The sequence below is a fragment of the Hemibagrus wyckioides genome, linkage group LG22, assembly GCF_019097595.1.
Source record: "Hemibagrus wyckioides isolate EC202008001 linkage group LG22, SWU_Hwy_1.0, whole genome shotgun sequence".
Lineage (NCBI taxonomy): Eukaryota > Metazoa > Chordata > Actinopteri > Siluriformes > Bagridae > Hemibagrus > Hemibagrus wyckioides.
Window position 1 is genome coordinate 21031366 of NC_080731.1, and position 20000 is coordinate 21051365.

Sequence of the window (20000 nt, forward strand, 5' to 3'; positions counted from 1 at the left end):
GTGCAGTGTGTGTGTGTGTGTACCGTTGATGATCGTGTGTGCAGTGTGTGTGTGTGTACCGTTGATGATCGTGTGTGCAGTGTGTGTGTGTGTACCGTTGATGATCGTGTGTGCAGTGTGTGTGTGTGTGAGGGTGTGTGTGTGTGTACCGTTGATGATCGTGTGTGCAGTGTGTGTGTGTGTGAGGGTGTGTGTGTGTGTACCGTTGATGATCGTGTGTGCAGTGTGTGTGTGTGTGAGGGTGTGTGTGTGAGTACCGTTGATAATCGTGTGTGCAGTGTGTATGTGTGTGAGGGTGTGTGTGTGTGTGTGTACCATTGATGATCGTGTGTGCAGTGTGTGTGTGTGTACCGCTGATGATCGTGTGTGCAGTGTGTGTGTGTGTACCGTTGATGATCGTGTGTGCAGTGTGTGTGAGGGTGTGTGTGTACCATTGATGATCGTGTGTGCAGTGTGTGTGTGTGTACCGTTGATGATCGTGTGTGCAGTGTGTGTGAGGGTGTGTGTGTACCATTGATGATCGTGTGTGCAGTGTGTATGTGTGTGAGGGTGTGTGTGTGTGTACCGTTGATGATCGTGTGTGCAGTGTGTGTGTGTGTGAGGGTGTGTGTGTGTGTACCGTTGATGATCGTGTGTGCAGTGTGTGTGTGTGTGAGGGTGTGTGTGTGTGTACCGTTGATGATCGTGTGTGCAGTGTGTATGTGTGTGAGGGTGTGTGTGTGTGTGTGTACCATTGATGATCGTGTGTGCAGTGTGTATGTGTGTGAGGGTGTGTGTGTGTGTGTGTACCATTGATGATCGTGTGTGCAGTGTGTGTGTGTGTGAGGGTGTGTGTGTGTGTACCGTTGATGATCGTGTGTGCAGTGTGTGTGTGTGTGAGGGTGTGTGTGTGTGTACCGTTGATGATCGTGTGTGCAGTGTGTGTGTGTGTACCGCTGATGATCGTGTGTGCAGTGTGTGTGTGTGTGTGTGAGGGTGTGTGTGTACCGTTGATGATCGTGTGTGCAGTGTGTGTGTGTGTGTGAGGGTGTGTGTGTGTGTGTACCGTTGATGATCGTGTGTGCAGTGTGTGTGTGTGTGTGAGGGTGTGTGTGTGTGTACCGTTGATGATCGTGTGTGCAGTGTGTATGTGTGTGAGGGTGTGTGTGTGTGTACCGTTGATGATCGTGTGTGCAGTGTGTGTGTGTGTACCGCTGATGATCGTGTGTGCAGTGTGTGTGTGTGAGGGTGTGTGTGTGTGTACCGTTGATGATCGTGTGTGCAGTGTGTGTGTGTGTGTGTACCGTTGATGATCGTGTGTGCAGTGTGTGTGTGTGTGTGTACCATTGATGATCGTGTGTGCAGTGTGTATGTGTGTGTGTGTGTGAGGGTGTGTGTGTGTGTACCGTTGATGATCGTGTGTGCAGTGTGTGTGTGTGTGTGTGTGAGGGTGTGAGTGTGTGTACCGTTGATGATCCTGTGTGCAGTGTGTGTGTGTACCGTTGATGATCCTGTGTGCAGTGTGTGTGTGCAGTGTGTGTGTGTGTGTGTACCATTGATGATCCTGTGTGCAGTGTGTGTGTGCAGTGTGTGTGTGTGTGTGTACCATTGATGATCCTGTGTGCAGTGTGTGTGTGTGTGTGAACCGTTGATGATCGTGTGTGCAGTGTGTGCGTGTGTGTGAACCGTTGATGATCCTGTGTGCAGTGTGTGTGTGTGTGTGTACCATTGATGATCGTGTGTGCAGTGTGTATGTGTGTGTGTGTGTGAGGGTGTGTGTGTGTGTACCGTTGATGATCGTGTGTGCAGTGTGTGTGTGTGTGTGTGTGAGGGTGTGAGTGTGTGTACCGTTGATGATCCTGTGTGCAGTGTGTGTGTGTACCGTTGATGATCCTGTGTGCAGTGTGTGTGTGCAGTGTGTGTGTGTGTGTGTACCATTGATGATCCTGTGTGCAGTGTGTGTGTGCAGTGTGTGTGTGTGTGTGTACCATTGATGATCCTGTGTGCAGTGTGTGTGTGTGTACCATTGATGATCCTGTGTGCAGTGTGTGTGTGTGTGAGGGTGTGTGTGTGTACCGTTGATGATCGTGTGTGCAGTGTGTGTGTGTGTGTGTACCATTGATGATCCTGTGTGCAGTGTGTGTGTGTGTGTGTGTACCATTGATGATCCTGTGTGCAGTGTGTGTGTGTACCATTGATGATCCTGTGTGCAGTGTGTGTGTGTGTACCGTTGATGATCCTGTGTGCAGTGTGTGTGTGTGTGTGTGTGTGTGTACCGTTGATGATCCTGTGTGCAGTGTGTGTGTGTGTGTGTGAACCGCTGATGATCCTGTGTGCAGTGTGTGTGTGTGTGTGAACCGCTGATGATCCTGTGTGCAGTGTGTGTGTGTGTGTGAGTGTGTGTGTGTACCGTTGATGATCCTGTGTGCAGTGTGTGAGTGTGTGTGAGAGTGTGTGTGTACCGTTGATGATCCTGTGTGCAGTGTGTGAGTGTGTGTGTGTGTGTGTGTGTGTGTGTGAGAGTGTGTGTGTACCGTTGATGATCCTGTGTGCAGTGTGTGAGTGTGTGTGTGTACCGTTGATGATCCTGTGTGCAGTGTGTGAGTGTGTGTGAGTGTGTGTGTGTACCGTTGATGATCCTGTGTGCAGTGTGTGAGTGTGTGTGTGTGTGAGTGTGTGTGTGTACCGTTGATGATCCTGTGTGCAGTGTGTGAGTGTGTGTGTGTGTGTGTGTGTACCGTTGATGATCCTGTGTGCAGTGTGTGAGTGTGTGTGAGTGTGTGTGTGTACCGTTGATGATCCTGTGTGCAGTGTGTGAGTGTGTGTGTGTGTGAGTGTGTGTGTGTACCGTTGATGATCCTGTGTGCAGTGTGTGAGTGTGTGTGAGAGTGTGTGTGTACCGTTGATGATCCTGTGTGCAGTGTGTGAGTGTGTGTGTGAGAGTGTGTGTGTACCGTTGATGATCCTGTGTGCAATGTGTGAGTGTGTGTGTGTGTGTGAGAGTGTGTGTGTACCGTTGATGATCCTGTGTGCAATGTGTGAGTGTGTGTGTGTGTACCGTTGATGATCCTGTGTGCAGTGTGTGAGTGTGTGTGAGAGTGTGTGTGTACCGTTGATGATCCTGTGTGCAGTGTGTGTAGGAATAGGAGTCTGTCTGCTCTCTCTGTTGAACCAGCGACTTGGTGCACTGCTCCGCCTCAGACTCAGCTTCAGAGTCTGAGGAAGCCTGCCGTCCTTACGCATCCTACACACACACACACACACACACACACACACACACACACACACACACAGTGTGTAGTTGTAGTTTCAGCGTGTTATTAAAGTGTTCCTCTCTCTCACCTCTCACTCAGGCTCAGCAGCAGCTCTGTGATTTTACTCTCTGCTTCACTCAGTGTGGAGATTTTCTTAAAGGTGTCTTCATTACTCAGAGACTGGAACCACACACACACACACACACACACACACCTCTGTGTTCATCAGGCAGGATGATTCATGCATCTACAGAAAGCAGGTGATTTAAATCTGAGGATGCTGCAGGTGTGTAAAAGCTGGAGATGGTGAGGTTACCCCGGGGTGTTACCTGTTGGGGACTAGAGGGGTGTTAGCTCTGGGGGGCCGGCGGGGTGTTACCTGTGGGGGGACGGCAGGGTGTTACCTGTAGGGGGGGCCAGCGGGGTGTTACCTGTGGGACCCCAGCGGGGTGTTACCTGTGGGGGGCCAGCGGGGTGTTACCTGTGGAGGGCCAGCGGGGTGTTACCTGTGGAGGGCCAGCGGGGTGTTACCTGTGGAGGGCCAGCGGGGTGTTACCTGTGGAGGGCCAGCGGGGGTGACAGGTGAAAGGTCGATTCCGCAGGCGAGGCTCTGAAAGCGTTTAGCGTGAGCTTCTCCAAACTCACACACCAACTGCCTGAGAGGGAAAAGCTGCAGATCTCTGACACTGACCACACCCAGAGCCTTCAGTCTCTCTGCCGTCCTGTAACCGATTCCTGTCACACACACACACACAGTGCATCACTAATTAGTACAATAAAGACAATAAAGACTAATTTCTTTATTACTTTGTTATTTAATGGTTGATTAGTATCTATTTCATATGAAATTTAAAGAGGACTGAGATCATCACCAATTTGTGTAGAGTTTATGGAGAATCGCAGAATTTTAGGAGGGCTGAGTTGAAATGGCCTAGCCACGCCCATGGTGGCGTCATAATGATGGTATAGAGGGGGATTAATTCAGGAAGGACACCAGTGAACGCCTAGGTGTGAAATGCACGGCCCACCACTGTATATGTGTGTGTGTGTATTTGGAGACAGATGTGATAGCAGTGTATATGTGTGTGTGTGGGGTGTGTATATTATATTATATTATATATATATATATATATATATTATATATATATATATATATATATATATATATATATATATATATATATATATTATATATATAAAACTCACAAAAAGTTAAGGAGTTTGGGCTTTGGGGTGAAATTTCAGGATGCACCTAAAATGCACTATAACCCTCCAGGTGAACTTAATTTGACCTTCTCTACACTTTTGAATTTCTGTACTTTCTGCAGAACTTGCTGTTCTCTAACAAGGTGCTTAACGGCAAAATTCACAACTGGTGTTTGATCCATGAATCCACCAATAAATTTTCTGGTTCCATTAGAATTGGTATTTAAACAGTCCTCTTCATCATGCTGTTCACATTTTGACATCATGAGACCAAGACCACACCTAACAGTTGATCAACAGAACCTCACCATTGTGAGGCTTCAAACAGGATGTTCTCAGAGGGAAGTGGCCACTGAGCTTAGAGTGTCACAGAGTGTCATCAGCAGGTTGGGACAGAGATACAGAGAGACTGGAAGAGTCACAGAAAGGCATAGAAGTGGACATCCTTTGACCACATCCCACGTTGATGACTGCTTCATTGTGAACAGTGCCCTGAGGAACCGGATGATGAATGCCACTCAACTCCAGGCACATTTAAGGGAGGTGAGAGGAACCCAAGTGTCACGTCAGATCATTCGAAACCGTTTACATCAGCGTGGTCTGCGTGCTAGACGACCTGCAAGGGTACCTGACCACACCACCAGGCACAGGCGTCGGGCCAGGGAGTATTGACGCTGGATGAGGGCCCGGTGGGACTCAGTGCTGAATCTCTGATGAAAGTCGATTCACGTTGAGCAGAAATGATGGACCCAACGATGTTGGAGACGTCAAGGAGAGCGCTATGCATCAGCCACTGTTGTGGTGATGTTACAGTCTGGGCAGGTGTGTCCACTCAATACAGAACTGACCTACATCTTGTGAATGGTACAGTGACAAACCAATACTACCTGAATAACATCATTAATCCAGTCATTGTGCCCCTGCATGAACAACACAGGCCTAATTTCATCTTCATGGACGACAATGCTCCAGCTCATCGAGGTCGCATCATTAGGGAACGGCTGCTGGAGGCTGGGGTACCTCAAATGGAGTGGCCTGCACTTTCTCCAGACCCGAATCCCATAGAAAACCTATGGGATCAGCCAAGTCACCGTGTAGAGGCTCGTAACCCTGCACCCCAGAACCTCAATGACCTGAGGGCCGCCCTTCAAGAAGAGTGGAATGCCATGCCTCAGCAGACAATAAGTCGACTCGTGAACAGCATGAGACGTCGTGGTCAAGCTGTAATTGATGGTCAAGGGCACATGACAGATTATTGAGACATTGAGATTTTTTGTTGTGGTATACCCTCCACTGTTGTTGGCTTTTGTTTCAATAAATTGTTTGAGATGAGGAAATCACCATTGCAGCTTCTACTTAAATGCCCTACTTTCATGATATAATATCACTGTAGTGTGAACTTTTTACATTTTCCATTAATTTCACCCAAAAGCCAAATATCCTTAACTTTTTGTAAGTAGTGTATATGTGTGTGTATGTGTAAATGTGTGTGTGTGTACTTGGAGACAGATATTATAGCGGAGCTGGCAGTGTGAGAGTGGGCGGAGTTACCAGGCACTCTGTTGGCTCCGGTCAGACTGGTGATGATGTGGGGGACACTGGGAGGCAGCAGTGTGGTCTGCTGGTTGGGTTTGAATGTCCCAGACACCAGTTTAGCTAGGAGCTTACTGCTAGCCACACCGGCACAAGAAGTCAGGCCCAGTCTGGAGAACAGCACCTCCCGCAGCTCACTTGCTATCACTGAGCCCAGAGCCAGACCCACATGGTCCTGTACGGCTACGCTGGACACTGCACACACACACACAGGGTATAACTGTCATGTACAGGTAACAATGGATGTGTGTGTGTGTGTGTGTGTGTGTTTGGGTGATTTCCTCACCATCATGTCTGTAGATGTGACCCACGAAGGAGAGCTCAGAGACATCCGTGTGCCTCCTCCTGTTCTCCACCAGCTCCGTCACGTCCATGAAGTTCTCATCTAAACCCAACCTCTCCACCAGGGGGCAGTACGACATCAGCAGCTCTGAACACACACACACACACACACACACCATCTATATATTGTCCATCCATCCATCATCCTATTCTTTCAACCATATTTCACAGAGGTCATCTACATGAACATATCTGTCCCTCTGGTCCCTATCGGTCATCTGTCTATTAATCTCCTCATACAGCTGTAGATCAGTCCATCAGTGTGTGTGTGTGTGTGTGTGTGTGTGTTACCTGTGACCTTGTAGGAAATCTCTCTGTAGAAGGTGAGATCTTCTCCTTTGACCAGCACCAGGTCAGGACACTTCTCCAGCGCATCCTTCACAGACATCATCTTGGCCACACCCCGCTCCCTGGCCAGGTAGTTACAGGTGACCATCAGGTACTTCTGATGCACTCCTGAGACAGGAAGTAACACCCTCAAGTCACACACTAGAACACAGAGGCTGTGTCTCAAACCACAAACACTGTTCCTCAGTGAGACGTCAGTGAAGTTCTCACCCACAGGTTTGGAGCGCAAAACTGGATTACGGATCATCTCCACCTGGGCGTAGAAGCAGTCCATGTCAAAGTGCAGGATGACTCTGTGGTCATCTTCCACACGTCCAGCCGGGAATCCTGAAACCAGACGGGGTTAGGGAACACGGTCAAGGGGTCAACATTCAGGAGAACACTTTCTCCATAAAGAAGTAGCTAAGGAGAGAGATCCACTAGAACAACAGCAGCAGCATGGGCTCTGGATGGATAGATAGATGGATGGACAGATGGATGGATAGAAATTAAGGTGCTATTAAGGTAATGGCTTAGTTTCCCTCCACCCATCCATCCATCCCTCCATCAACCTTTCTTTGGAGCCTCTGTTTACCCATCCATCCATCCATCCATCCATCCATCTGTCCATCGCTCCAGCCATTCATTCATCTATTCCAGTGCTTCCCATACTGTGGGCCGTGGCCCCCTGGTGGGCCGTAGCGGTATTGCAGGGGGGCTGTAGCTAGGATAAATCAAAATATTAAAATGATTAAAATATTTTAGAATAGAATATAAAAAGCTTCTGTTACACACTTTGATTCAATATAATTGTAAATAGTATGCAGACAGTATGTAGTGTTAAGAATTTAAATATATTTGTAAAGAATGTTTACATCATATTTTCACCAGCATATAATACCATTTTATGGTAGTTCTCATAATTCACATGAAATTCTTACACACTGGTTCATAAATGTTGATAATTTTGTGCAAAGAGACAATCTGCTTTATTAAATATATCTAATATACAAATATATGTATAAATATATCTTTATACTATTAATCAATATACTGTATTTTTTAAACAAATAGGTTGGGGGGGGCGTGAAGCTTTTGCTATGTATTTGGGGGGCCTTACCCCTCTGAAGTTTGGGAAGCTCTGATCTATTCATCTATTTATCCATCTATCTATTCATCCATTCAGTGCTCTTCTTATTTATCCCTTGTTCTAAGCTTCCATCCATCACAGCCCTGAGCGCTTGTCCAGCTGAAAGAACCCTGACACCTTCTGCACAAGAACTGACCACTGAGAGGTCAGTGACACCAGGAAGAGCAGAGAGCTGGACTCTCTTTTTCATTTTTATCTGAAAGAGTGGAGACTAAAGGTTTCAGAGAGGAGGACACTCACTGACTCACTGCTTCCACACACACTACACACACACTACACATACACACACACAGCACTCACACACTACAGACACACACACACACACACACACACACTACACACACACACACACAGCACTCGCACACTACACACACAGCACTCACACACTACACACAGCACTCACACACTACACACTGCACTCACACACTACACACATTACACACTACACACACACAATACACATTCACAAACTGCACTCACACACTACACACACTCACACACTGTAATCACACACTACACACACACTACACACTCACACACTGTAATCACACTACACACACACACACACTGTAATCACACTACACACACACACACACTAATCACACACTACACACACTGCACCCACTACACACACACTGCACTCACACATTACACACTACACACACACACACACAATACACACTCACAAACTGCATTCACACACTACACTCACAAACTGCACTCCCACACTACACACACTCACACTACACACAAACTGCACTCACACACTACACACACAATACTCATACACTGCACCCACTACACACACACTACACTCACACACGACACCCACATACTACACTCACACACTGCACCCACTACACACCCTGCAAATACACACTGCACCCATTACACACCCTGCAATCACACACTGCACCCATTACACACACACACACACTACACCCAGACACTACACACACTGCAATCACACACTGCACTCACACACTACACACACTGCAATCACACACTGCACTCACACACTACACACACTGCAATCACACACTACACACACACACTACACACACTGCAATCACACACTACACACACACACACACTGCATTCACACACTACACCCACACACACTGCAATCGCACACTACACACACACACACACACACAACACTCACACACTGCACTCACACACTACACACACTGCAATCACACACTACACACACACACACACACACACTGCATTCACACACTACACACACTACACCCACTCACACACACACACAACACTCACACACTGCAATCACACACTACACACACTGCAATCACACACTACACACACACACACACACACACTGCATTCACACACTACACACACTACACCCACTCACACACTGCAATCGCACACTACACACACACACACACACACACACAACACTCACACACTGCAATCACACACTACACACACACACTGCAACCATACACTACACACACACTGTAATCACACATTACACACACTACACACACTTACACAATACACACTGCACTCACACACTACATACACTTACACACTACACACACACACACACACTACACTCACACTGCACACTACACTCACACATTACACACTACACACTCACAAACTGCACTCACACACACTACACACACTCACACACTACACACCCTGCAATCACACCCTGCACCCACTACACACTGCACTCACACACTACACACCCTGCACCCACTACACACACACACACTACACACTGCACTCACACACTACACACTGCACTCACACACTACACACCCTGCAATCACACCCTGCACCCACTACACACACACACACTACACACTGCACTCACACACTACACTCACACACTACACACCCTGCAATCACACCCTGCACCCACTACACACACACTACACACTGCAATCACACACTGCACTCACACACACTGCACTCACACACTACAATCACTAACTACACACACTACACACACACACTGCAATCACACACTACACACTGCACTCACACACTACACACACTGCAATCACACACTACACACTGCACTCACACACTACACACACTGCAATCACACCCTGCACTCACACATTACACACTCTACACTCACACACTACACACACTGCAATCACACACTACACACACTGCAGTCACACCCTGCACCCACTACACACACACTACACACCCTGCACTCACACATTACACACTCTACACTCACACACTACACACACTGCAATCACACACTACACACACTGCAGTCACACCCTGCACCCACTACACACACACTACACACCCTGCACTCACACATTACACACTCTACACTCACACACTACACACACTGCAGTCACACACTACACACACTGCAATCACACCCTGCACCCACTACACACACACTACACACACTGCAATCACACATTACACACTCTACACTCACACACTACAATCACAAACTACACACTGCACTCACACACACTACACACACACTGCACTCACACACTACACACACTGCACTCACACATTACACACTCTACACTCACACACTACAATCACAAACTACACACTGCACTCACACACACTACACACACACACACTGCACTCACACACTACACACACTGCAATCACACACTGCACTCACACACTACACACACTGCAATCACACACTGCACTCACACACTACACACACACACACTACACACTGCACTCACACACTACAATCACAAACTACACACTGCACTCACACACACTACACACACACACACTGCACTCTCACACTACACACTGCACTCACACATTACACACTCTACACTCACACACTACAATCACAAACTACACACTGCACTCACACACACTACACACACACACACTGCACTCTCACACTACACACTGCACTCACACATTACACACTCTACACTCACACACTACAATCACAAACTACACACTGCACTCACACACACTACACACACACACACTGCACTCTCACACTACACACTGCACTCACACATTACACACTCTACACTCACACACTACAATCACAAACTACACACTGCACTCACACACACTACACACACACACACTGCACTCTCACACTACACACTGCACTCACACATTACACACTCTACACTCACACACTACAATCACAAACTACACACTGCACTCACACACACTACACACACACACACTGCACTCTCACACTACACACTGCACTCACACATTACACACTCTACACTCACACACTACAATCACAAACTACACACTGCACTCACACACACTACACACACACACACTGCACTCTCACACTACACACACTGCACTCACACATTACACACTCTACACTCACACACTACAATCACAAACTACACACTGCACTCACACACAATACACACACACACACTGTACTCACACACTACACACACTGCAATCACACACTGCACTCACACACTACACACACACTACACACACTGCACTCACACACTACAATCACAAACTACACACACTGCAATCACACACTACACACACACACACTGCAATCACACACTACACACTGCACTCACACACTACACACCCTGCACCCACTACACACACTACACACTGCACTCACACACTACACACCCTGCAATCACACCCTGCACCCACTACACACACACACTACACACTGCACTCACACACTACACTCACACACTACACACCCTGCACCCACTACACACACACTACACACTGCAATCACACACTGCACTCACACACTACACACACACACTGCACTCACACACACTGCACTCACACACTACAATCACTAACTACACACACTACACACACACACTGCAATCACACACTACACTCACACACTACACACCCTGCACCCACTACACACACACTACACACTGCAATCACACACTGCACTCACACACTACACACACACACACACTGCACTCACACACTACACACACTGCACTCACACACTACAATCACTAACTACACACACTACACACTACACACTGCACTCACACACTACACACACTGCAATCACACCCTGCACTCACACATTACACACTCTACACTCACACACTACACACACTGCACTCACACACTACAATCACTAACTACACACACTACACACTACACACTGCACTCACACACTACACACACTGCAATCACACCCTGCACCCACTACACACACTGCACTCACACATTATACACTCTACACTCACACACTACACACCCTGCAATCACACCCTGCACCCACTACACACACACACACTACACACTGCACTCACACACTACACACCCTGCAATCACACCCTGCACCCACTACACACACACACTACACACTGCACTCACACACTACACACCCTGCAATCACACCCTGCACCCACTACACACACACACTACACACTGCACTCACACACTACACTCACACACTACACACCCTGCACCCACTACACACACACTACACACTGCAATCACACACTACACACACACACACTGCACTCACACACTACACACACTGCACTCACACACTACACACACACACTGCAATCACACACTACACACTGCACTCACACACTACACACACTGCAATCACACCCTGCACTCACACATTACACACTCTACACTCACACACTACACACACTGCAATCACAAACTACACACACTGCACTCACACATTACACACTCTACACTCACACACTACACACTCTACACTCACACACTACACATACTGCAATCACACACTACACACACTGCAATCACACCCTGCACCCACTACACACACTGCAATCACACACTACACACTCTACACTCACACACTACAATCACAAACTACACACTGCACTCACACACACTACACACACACACTGCAGTCACACACTACACACACTGCACTCACACATTACACACTCTACACTCACACACTACAATCACAAACTACACACTGCACTCACACACTACACACACACACACTACACACACTGCACTCACACACTGCAATCATACACTACACACACACACACTGCAATCACACACTACACACACTGCAATCACACCCTGCACCCACTACACACACACACACACACACTGCAATCACACCCTGCACCCACTACACACACACACACACACACACACTACACACTGCACTCACACACTACACAACCTGCAATCACACCCTGCACCCACTACACACACACTACACACTGCACTCACACATTACACACACTGCACTCACACACTACACACACTGCACTCACACACTACACACACACACACACTGCACTCACACACTACACACACTGCACTCACACACTACAATCACAAACTACACACACTGCAATCACACACTACACACACACACTGCACTCACACACTACACACTGCACTCACACACTACACACACTGCAATCACACCCTGCACTCACACACTACACACTCTACACTCACACACTACACACACTGCAATCACACACTACAATCACACCCTGCACCCACTACACACACACTACACACCCTGCACTCACACATTACACACTCTACACTCACACACTACAATCACAAACTACACACTGAACTCACACACTACACACACACACTACACACACTGCAATCACACACTACACCCACACACACCACACACTGCACTCACACTACACACACACTGCAATCACACACTACACACTGCACTCACACACTACACACACTGCAATCACACCCTGCACCCACTACACACACACACACTACACTCACACACTACACACACTGCAATCACACACTACACCCACACACACTGCACTCACACTACACACACACTACAATCACACACTACACACACACACTACACACACTACACACTACACTCACTGCAATCACACACTACACCCACACACACTGCACTCACACTACACACACACTACAATCACACACACACACACTACACACACTACACTCACACACTACACACACTGCAATCACACACTACACCCACACACACTGCACTCACACTACACACACACTACAATCACACACTACACACACACACTACACACTGCACTCACACACTACACACACTGCAATCACACCCTGCACCCACTACACACACACACATTACACACTCTACACTCACACACTACAATCACAAACTACACACTGCACTCACACACTACACACACACACTACACACACTGCAATCACACACTACACCCACACACACTGCACTCACACACTACACACACTGCACTCACACACACACACACCCACACACACACCCACACACTACACCCACACACACTGCACTCACACTGCAATCACACACTACACACACACACTGCAATCACACATTACACACACACTGCAGTCACACACTACACACACTGCAATCACACACTACACACACACTACACTCACACACTGCAATCACACAGTACACACACACTACACACACTACACTCACACACTACACTCACTACACCCACACACACTGTACACACACTACACACACACACACTACACACACTGCACTCACTACACCCACACACACTGTACACACACACACACACTGCACTCACTACACCCACACACACTGTACACACACTACACACACACACACACTACACACACTGCACTCACTACACCCACACACACTGTACACACACTACACACACACACACACACACTACACCCACTGTACACACACTGCAATCACACACTACACACACTGCACACACACTGCAATCACACACTACACACACACACTGCAATCACACACTACACACACTGCACACACACTACAATCACACACTACAATCACACACTACACACACACTGCAATCACACACTACAATCACACACTGCAATCACACACTACACTACACACACTGCAATCACACACTACACTACACACACTGCAATCACACACTACACACAAACACTACACAAACACTACACTACACACACTGCAATCACACACTACACACTCTACAATCACACACTACACACTCTACAATCACACACTGCAATCACACACTACACTACACACACTGCAATCACACACTACACACACTACACACAAACACTACACAAACACTACACTACACACACTGCAATCACACACTACACTCACACACTGCAATCACACACTACACACTCTACAATCACACACTACACACTCTACAATCACACACTACACACACACACTACACACACTGCACTCACACACTGCAATCACACTACACCCACACACACTGTACACACACTACACACACTACACCCACACACACTGCACTCACACTGCAATCACACACTACACTCACACACTGCAATCACACACTACACACACACTACAATCACACACTGCAATCACACACACACACTACACACTCTACAATCACACACTGCAATCACACACTACACACACTACACACTCTACAATCACACTCTACAAACACTACAATCACACACTACACACACACACTGCAATCACACACTACACTCACACACTACACACACACACTGCAATCACACACTACACACACACTACACTACAATCACACACTACACACACACTACACTACAATCACACACTACACTCACACAGTACACACACTACAATCACACACTGCAATCACACACTACACACTCTACAATCACACACAACACACTCTACAATCACACACTGCAATCACACACAACACACTCTACAATCACACACTACACACACACACTCTACAATCACACACTACAAACACTACAATCACACACTACACTCACACACTGCAATCACACACTACACACACACACTCTACAATCACACACTACAATCACACACTACAATCACACACACACTACACACTCTACAATCACACACTACACACACACACTACACACTCTACAATCACACACTACAATCACACACTACAATCACACACACACTACACACTCTACAATCACACACTACACACACTCTACCCTGTGCACTAGCTAGGGTACTACTGTTCTACTAGTTCTGCCATTTTTCAAGCCATGTGTGTAGGAAACAGGGAATAGGGAATAAGGAATAGGGAATGGGGAGTAGGGAGTAAAGATGTGAATGCAGTGGAACCTCAGCAGCCTAACTCTACACTACTATAGCGCTGTAAACCTCAGTGACTCCGAGCTGAGAAGGTCAGAAAGATCATTAATACCAGTGTCCAGAGCTGTCCACTCAGTGTCCTCTTCCTTACCTAACTCCATCTGTCCATCAGCTCAGCTTCCTCAAACTAAATCACCGCTTCACTGGAGCCGTTCGAATTTCCTGCGCGTGCGCAGTGCCAATAACACGGGGTGCGTCTCAAGTCAACAGACCACAGATCCGTGGGGTTATTGAATAAAAGTCTAGCAGACAGAATAGGATAGAAATTATTATTTTTAAAAACATAAAATAATATTTATTAACTTATTATAGTTGATTGTTTAATAATTAACAATAGATAAATATATTCTAAACGTAATGTCATACGAGCAAAAGCAGTTCTTACGTGTCGATTTGAGACACACTCAATTAAAAAAATATATATCGTTGAAGTATTTAGTGCCATCCGCTGGGGCTTAAATAAAAATAATAAATAAGGAGTTTTATTTAGTTGTTTTGTTTATTGTGTGTTTGTGCGTTTCCGTGATAGCGCTTTACCTGAAAAAGAGAAAGAAGCAGAAAAGAAGTTTGTTTTTTCTCTTAAACGTGTCCGCTCCACACTCTCCAGCCCTGTAGGTGGCGGAGGTTAGTCCGTGTGCTGATTCGCCAATAACAACAACATTAAACACCAAAGAAGAAGAAAACGCATCGCCTTTGTGTGTGTTCACTGCGATTGAGGGAACCGGAAGTGACCGGCGTCACCCGACACCGAGCTATAATCTGTTAAAACCCGGGCTCGCGGTGCGCTCTCTCTCTTTCACACACACACGCGTTATAAAGGCTTCTTAAAGGCGTCGTTACTGCTGCAGAGATGTCTTTCCGCAGGGCGGTGAAGCTCGCGTGCGGCTTTGCGGGCGGTTCCGCGGTGGTGGTCGCGTGCGCGTATTTCACCGATAAACACCGGGAGATTGTCCGGTTAAAGCCCGGACTCAGCGGCGTGCTGCATGCAGCTCAGCCCAGTGCTAACAACACCAACCACTGGGATTATAACTGGGATAAGTATGTGCTTATAATCACTCTGTCTCTCTCAACAACACTCTCAGGTGTGCGCGTGCGCGTGTTTTCCTGTTGTCACTTGTCTTATAGCAGCTATAAACAGTCACTCCCTCACCAGTGTGTTAATCTGTGTGTGTGTGCGCAGGAGAGAGCCGTCCTCCATGAGCAGCAGTAGGAGAAGAGGAAGTGTTGGAGAAGAGAACGGTGTGGAGGTGGAGAACAACAAGCCCACGGCCACGCGCCACATCTTCCTCATCAGACACTCACAGTACAACCTGAGCGGCGGCTCCGACTCGGACAGGACACTCACGCCTTTAGGTAGAGCTCAGAGACGTCCAGGATCTCTGGGGAACATCAACACAACACCGGCCTTCGCTTCAGACTGGACTGCTGTCATCACCATGGCATCCTGATCCGAGTCATATCTGATCTGATTCTGAGTCATATCTTAACTGATTCTGAGTCATACCTTATCTGATTGAGTCATAACTTATCTGATTCTGAGTCATATCTGATCTGATTCATTTCTGATTCTGAGTCATATCTGATCTGATTCTGAAATGTATTATTTGATTCTGAGTCACTTCTTATTTTTGTTTATTTCTGATCCGATTCTGACTCATTATTTGATTGGGTCATATCCGATTCATTTCTGATTTGGAGTCATAGCTGAGCTGATTCTGACTCATATTATTTGATTCTGAGTCACTTTTGAACTGATGAGTCATATCGGATCTTATTCCAGTTTATTTCTGATTTGATTCTGAGTCATATCTGATCTGATTCTGAGTCATATATTATTTGATTCTGAGTCACCATGGCAACACAACTATCCTCACTACACAAAAATCTGTAACAGGTCCCAAGCATCTGAACACGGTTAGTCTTAATGCTGCTGCTGTATGTGTGTGTGTGTGTGTGTGTGTGTGTGCGCGCGCGTGTGCGTGCAGGCCGCGAGCAGGCGGAGCTGACTGGACAGAGGTTGGCGTCTCTCGGCCTGAAATACCACATACTGGTCCACTCCAGCATGGCACGAGCCACAGAGACGGCTCAGATCATCAGCACACACCTGCCAGGTAACACACACACACACACACCACAATTACATGTACTGCTCACACACACACACTCCAGGGCTTTGAATCTCTACTGTAAAGTGACTACAGGTTTAATAAGTGTGTGTGTGTGTGTTAGGAGTGGAGATGGTGAGCTGTGATCTGCTGCGAGAAGGTGCTCCCATTGAACCTGTTCCTCCTGTCACTCACTGGAAACCTGAGGCTGTGGTCAGTGCTCACACACACACACACACAAGCAGAGTAGAACAGATTATAAATACCAGCGTTACAGCTGGGATACTTTTATAAACTCTCCACCATACATCACATGCTACAGCAAGATCAAATACAAAGTGTTGATGACGTCTGAGCTCTGTGTGTGTGTGTGTGTGTGTGATGTCGGTCTTTTGGCTCAGGTTTCATCTAAATCAGTTTGTATTTTGATCCAGGAGTTACTGGATGAACTCTGTTAGCTGGAGAGGTTCACCAGCTTTGTTCTGTGTGTGTGTGTGTGTGTGTGTGTGTGTGAGAGAGACTGTATGTGAATATGTGACTGTGTGTGAGAGAGACTGTATGTGACTGTGTGTGTGTGTGTGTGAGAGAGACTGTATGTGAATATGTGACTGTGTGTGTGTGAGAGAGACTGTATGTGACTGTGTGTGTGTGAATATATGACTTTGTGTGTGTATATGTGACTGTGTGTGTGTGAGAGAGAGACTGTATGTGAATATGTGACTGTGTGTGTGTGTGTGTGTATATGTGACTGTGTGTGTGTGAGAGAGAGACTGTATGTAAATATGTGACTGTGTGTGTGTGTGTATATGTGACTGTGTGTGTGTGTGAGAGAGAGACTGTATGTGAATATGTGACTGTGTGTGTGTGTGTATGTGACTGTGTGTGTGTGAGAGAGACTGTATGTGAATGTGTGTGTGTATGAGAGACTGTATGTGACTGTGTGTGTGTGTGTGAGAGACTGTATGTGAATATGTGACTGTGTGTGTGTGTATATGTGACTGTGTGTGTGTATATGTGACTGTGTGTGTGTATATGTGACTGTGTGTGTGTGTGTGAGAGAGAGACTGTATGTGAATATGTGACTGTGTGTGTATGTGACTGTGTGTGTGTGTATGTGACTGTGTGTCTGTATATGTGACTGTGTGTGTGTATATGTGACTGTGTGTGTGTATATGTGACTGTGTGTGTGTATATGTGACTGTGTGTCTGTATATGTGACTGTGTGTGTGTGTATATGTGACTGTGTGTGTGTGTATATGTGACTGTGTGTGTATGTATATGTGACTGTGTGTGTGTATATGTGACTGTGTGTGTGTGTGTGTGAGAGAGAGACTGTATGTGAATATGTGACTGTGTGTGTGTATGAGAGACTGTATGTGACTGTGTGTGTGTGTGAGAGAGAGACTGTATGTGAATATGTGACTGTGTGTGTATGTGACTGTGTGTGTGTGAGAGAGAGACTGTATGTGAATATGTGACTGTATGTGAATATGTGACTGTGTGTGTGTGTGTGTGTGTATGTGACTGTGTGTGTGTGTGTATATATGTGACTGTGTGTGTGTGAGAGAGAGACTGTATGTGAATATGTGACTGTGTGTGTATGTGACTGTGTGTGTGTGTGTATATGTGACTGTGTGTGTGTGTGTATATGTGACTGTGTGTGTGTGTATATATGTGACTGTGTGTGTGTGAGAGAGAGACTGTATGTGAATATGTGACTGTGTGTGTATGTGACTGTGTGTGTGTGTGTATATGTGACTGTGTGTGTGTATATGTGACTGTGTGTGTGTATATGTGACTGTGTGTGTGTGTATATATGTGACTGTGTGTGTGAGAGAGAGACTGTATGTGAATATGTGACTGTGTGTGTATGTGACTGTGTGTGTGTGTGTATATGTGACTGTGTGTGTGTGTGTATATGT

General features: G+C 46.7%; 2 protein-coding genes across 6 annotated transcripts in view; one reads left to right on the forward strand and one right to left on the reverse strand.

Moving 5' to 3' along the window:
- poli (polymerase (DNA directed) iota) overlaps positions 1-16643 on the reverse strand; it is a 29662-nt gene extending 13019 nt beyond the window's left edge. Inside the window, exons 1-9 of one of the 4 annotated variants that reach the window (XM_058374677.1) lie at positions 16511-16643; positions 16065-16215; positions 6933-7049; positions 6666-6830; positions 6319-6462; positions 5991-6227; positions 3790-3968; positions 3322-3413; positions 3090-3223 (exon numbers count right to left, since the gene is read on the reverse strand). In XM_058374677.1, coding sequence (XP_058230660.1) covers positions 3090-3223; positions 3322-3413; positions 3790-3968; positions 5991-6227; positions 6319-6462; positions 6666-6830; positions 6933-7049; positions 16065-16074 — 1078 coding nt within the window. In that variant the 5' untranslated portion in view covers positions 16075-16215; positions 16511-16643. Of the gene's footprint in view, positions 1-3089; positions 3224-3321; positions 3414-3789; positions 3969-5990; positions 6228-6318; positions 6463-6665; positions 6831-6932; positions 7336-7821; positions 7871-16025; positions 16216-16510 lie in introns of those variants that run through there. The other 3 variants (XM_058374674.1, XM_058374676.1, XM_058374678.1) reach the window with 3 other exon arrangements.
- A 35-nt stretch (positions 16644-16678) lies between these two features.
- The window catches only part of pgam5 (PGAM family member 5, serine/threonine protein phosphatase, mitochondrial), an 11516-nt gene continuing 8194 nt past the window's right edge, over positions 16679-20000 (forward strand). For both annotated transcript variants that reach the window (XM_058374683.1, XM_058374684.1), the window contains exons 1-4: positions 16679-17011; positions 17154-17326; positions 17959-18084; positions 18203-18291. In XM_058374683.1, coding sequence (XP_058230666.1) covers positions 16824-17011; positions 17154-17326; positions 17959-18084; positions 18203-18291 — 576 coding nt within the window. In that variant the 5' untranslated portion in view covers positions 16679-16823. The remainder of the gene's footprint in view (positions 17012-17153; positions 17327-17958; positions 18085-18202; positions 18292-20000) is intronic.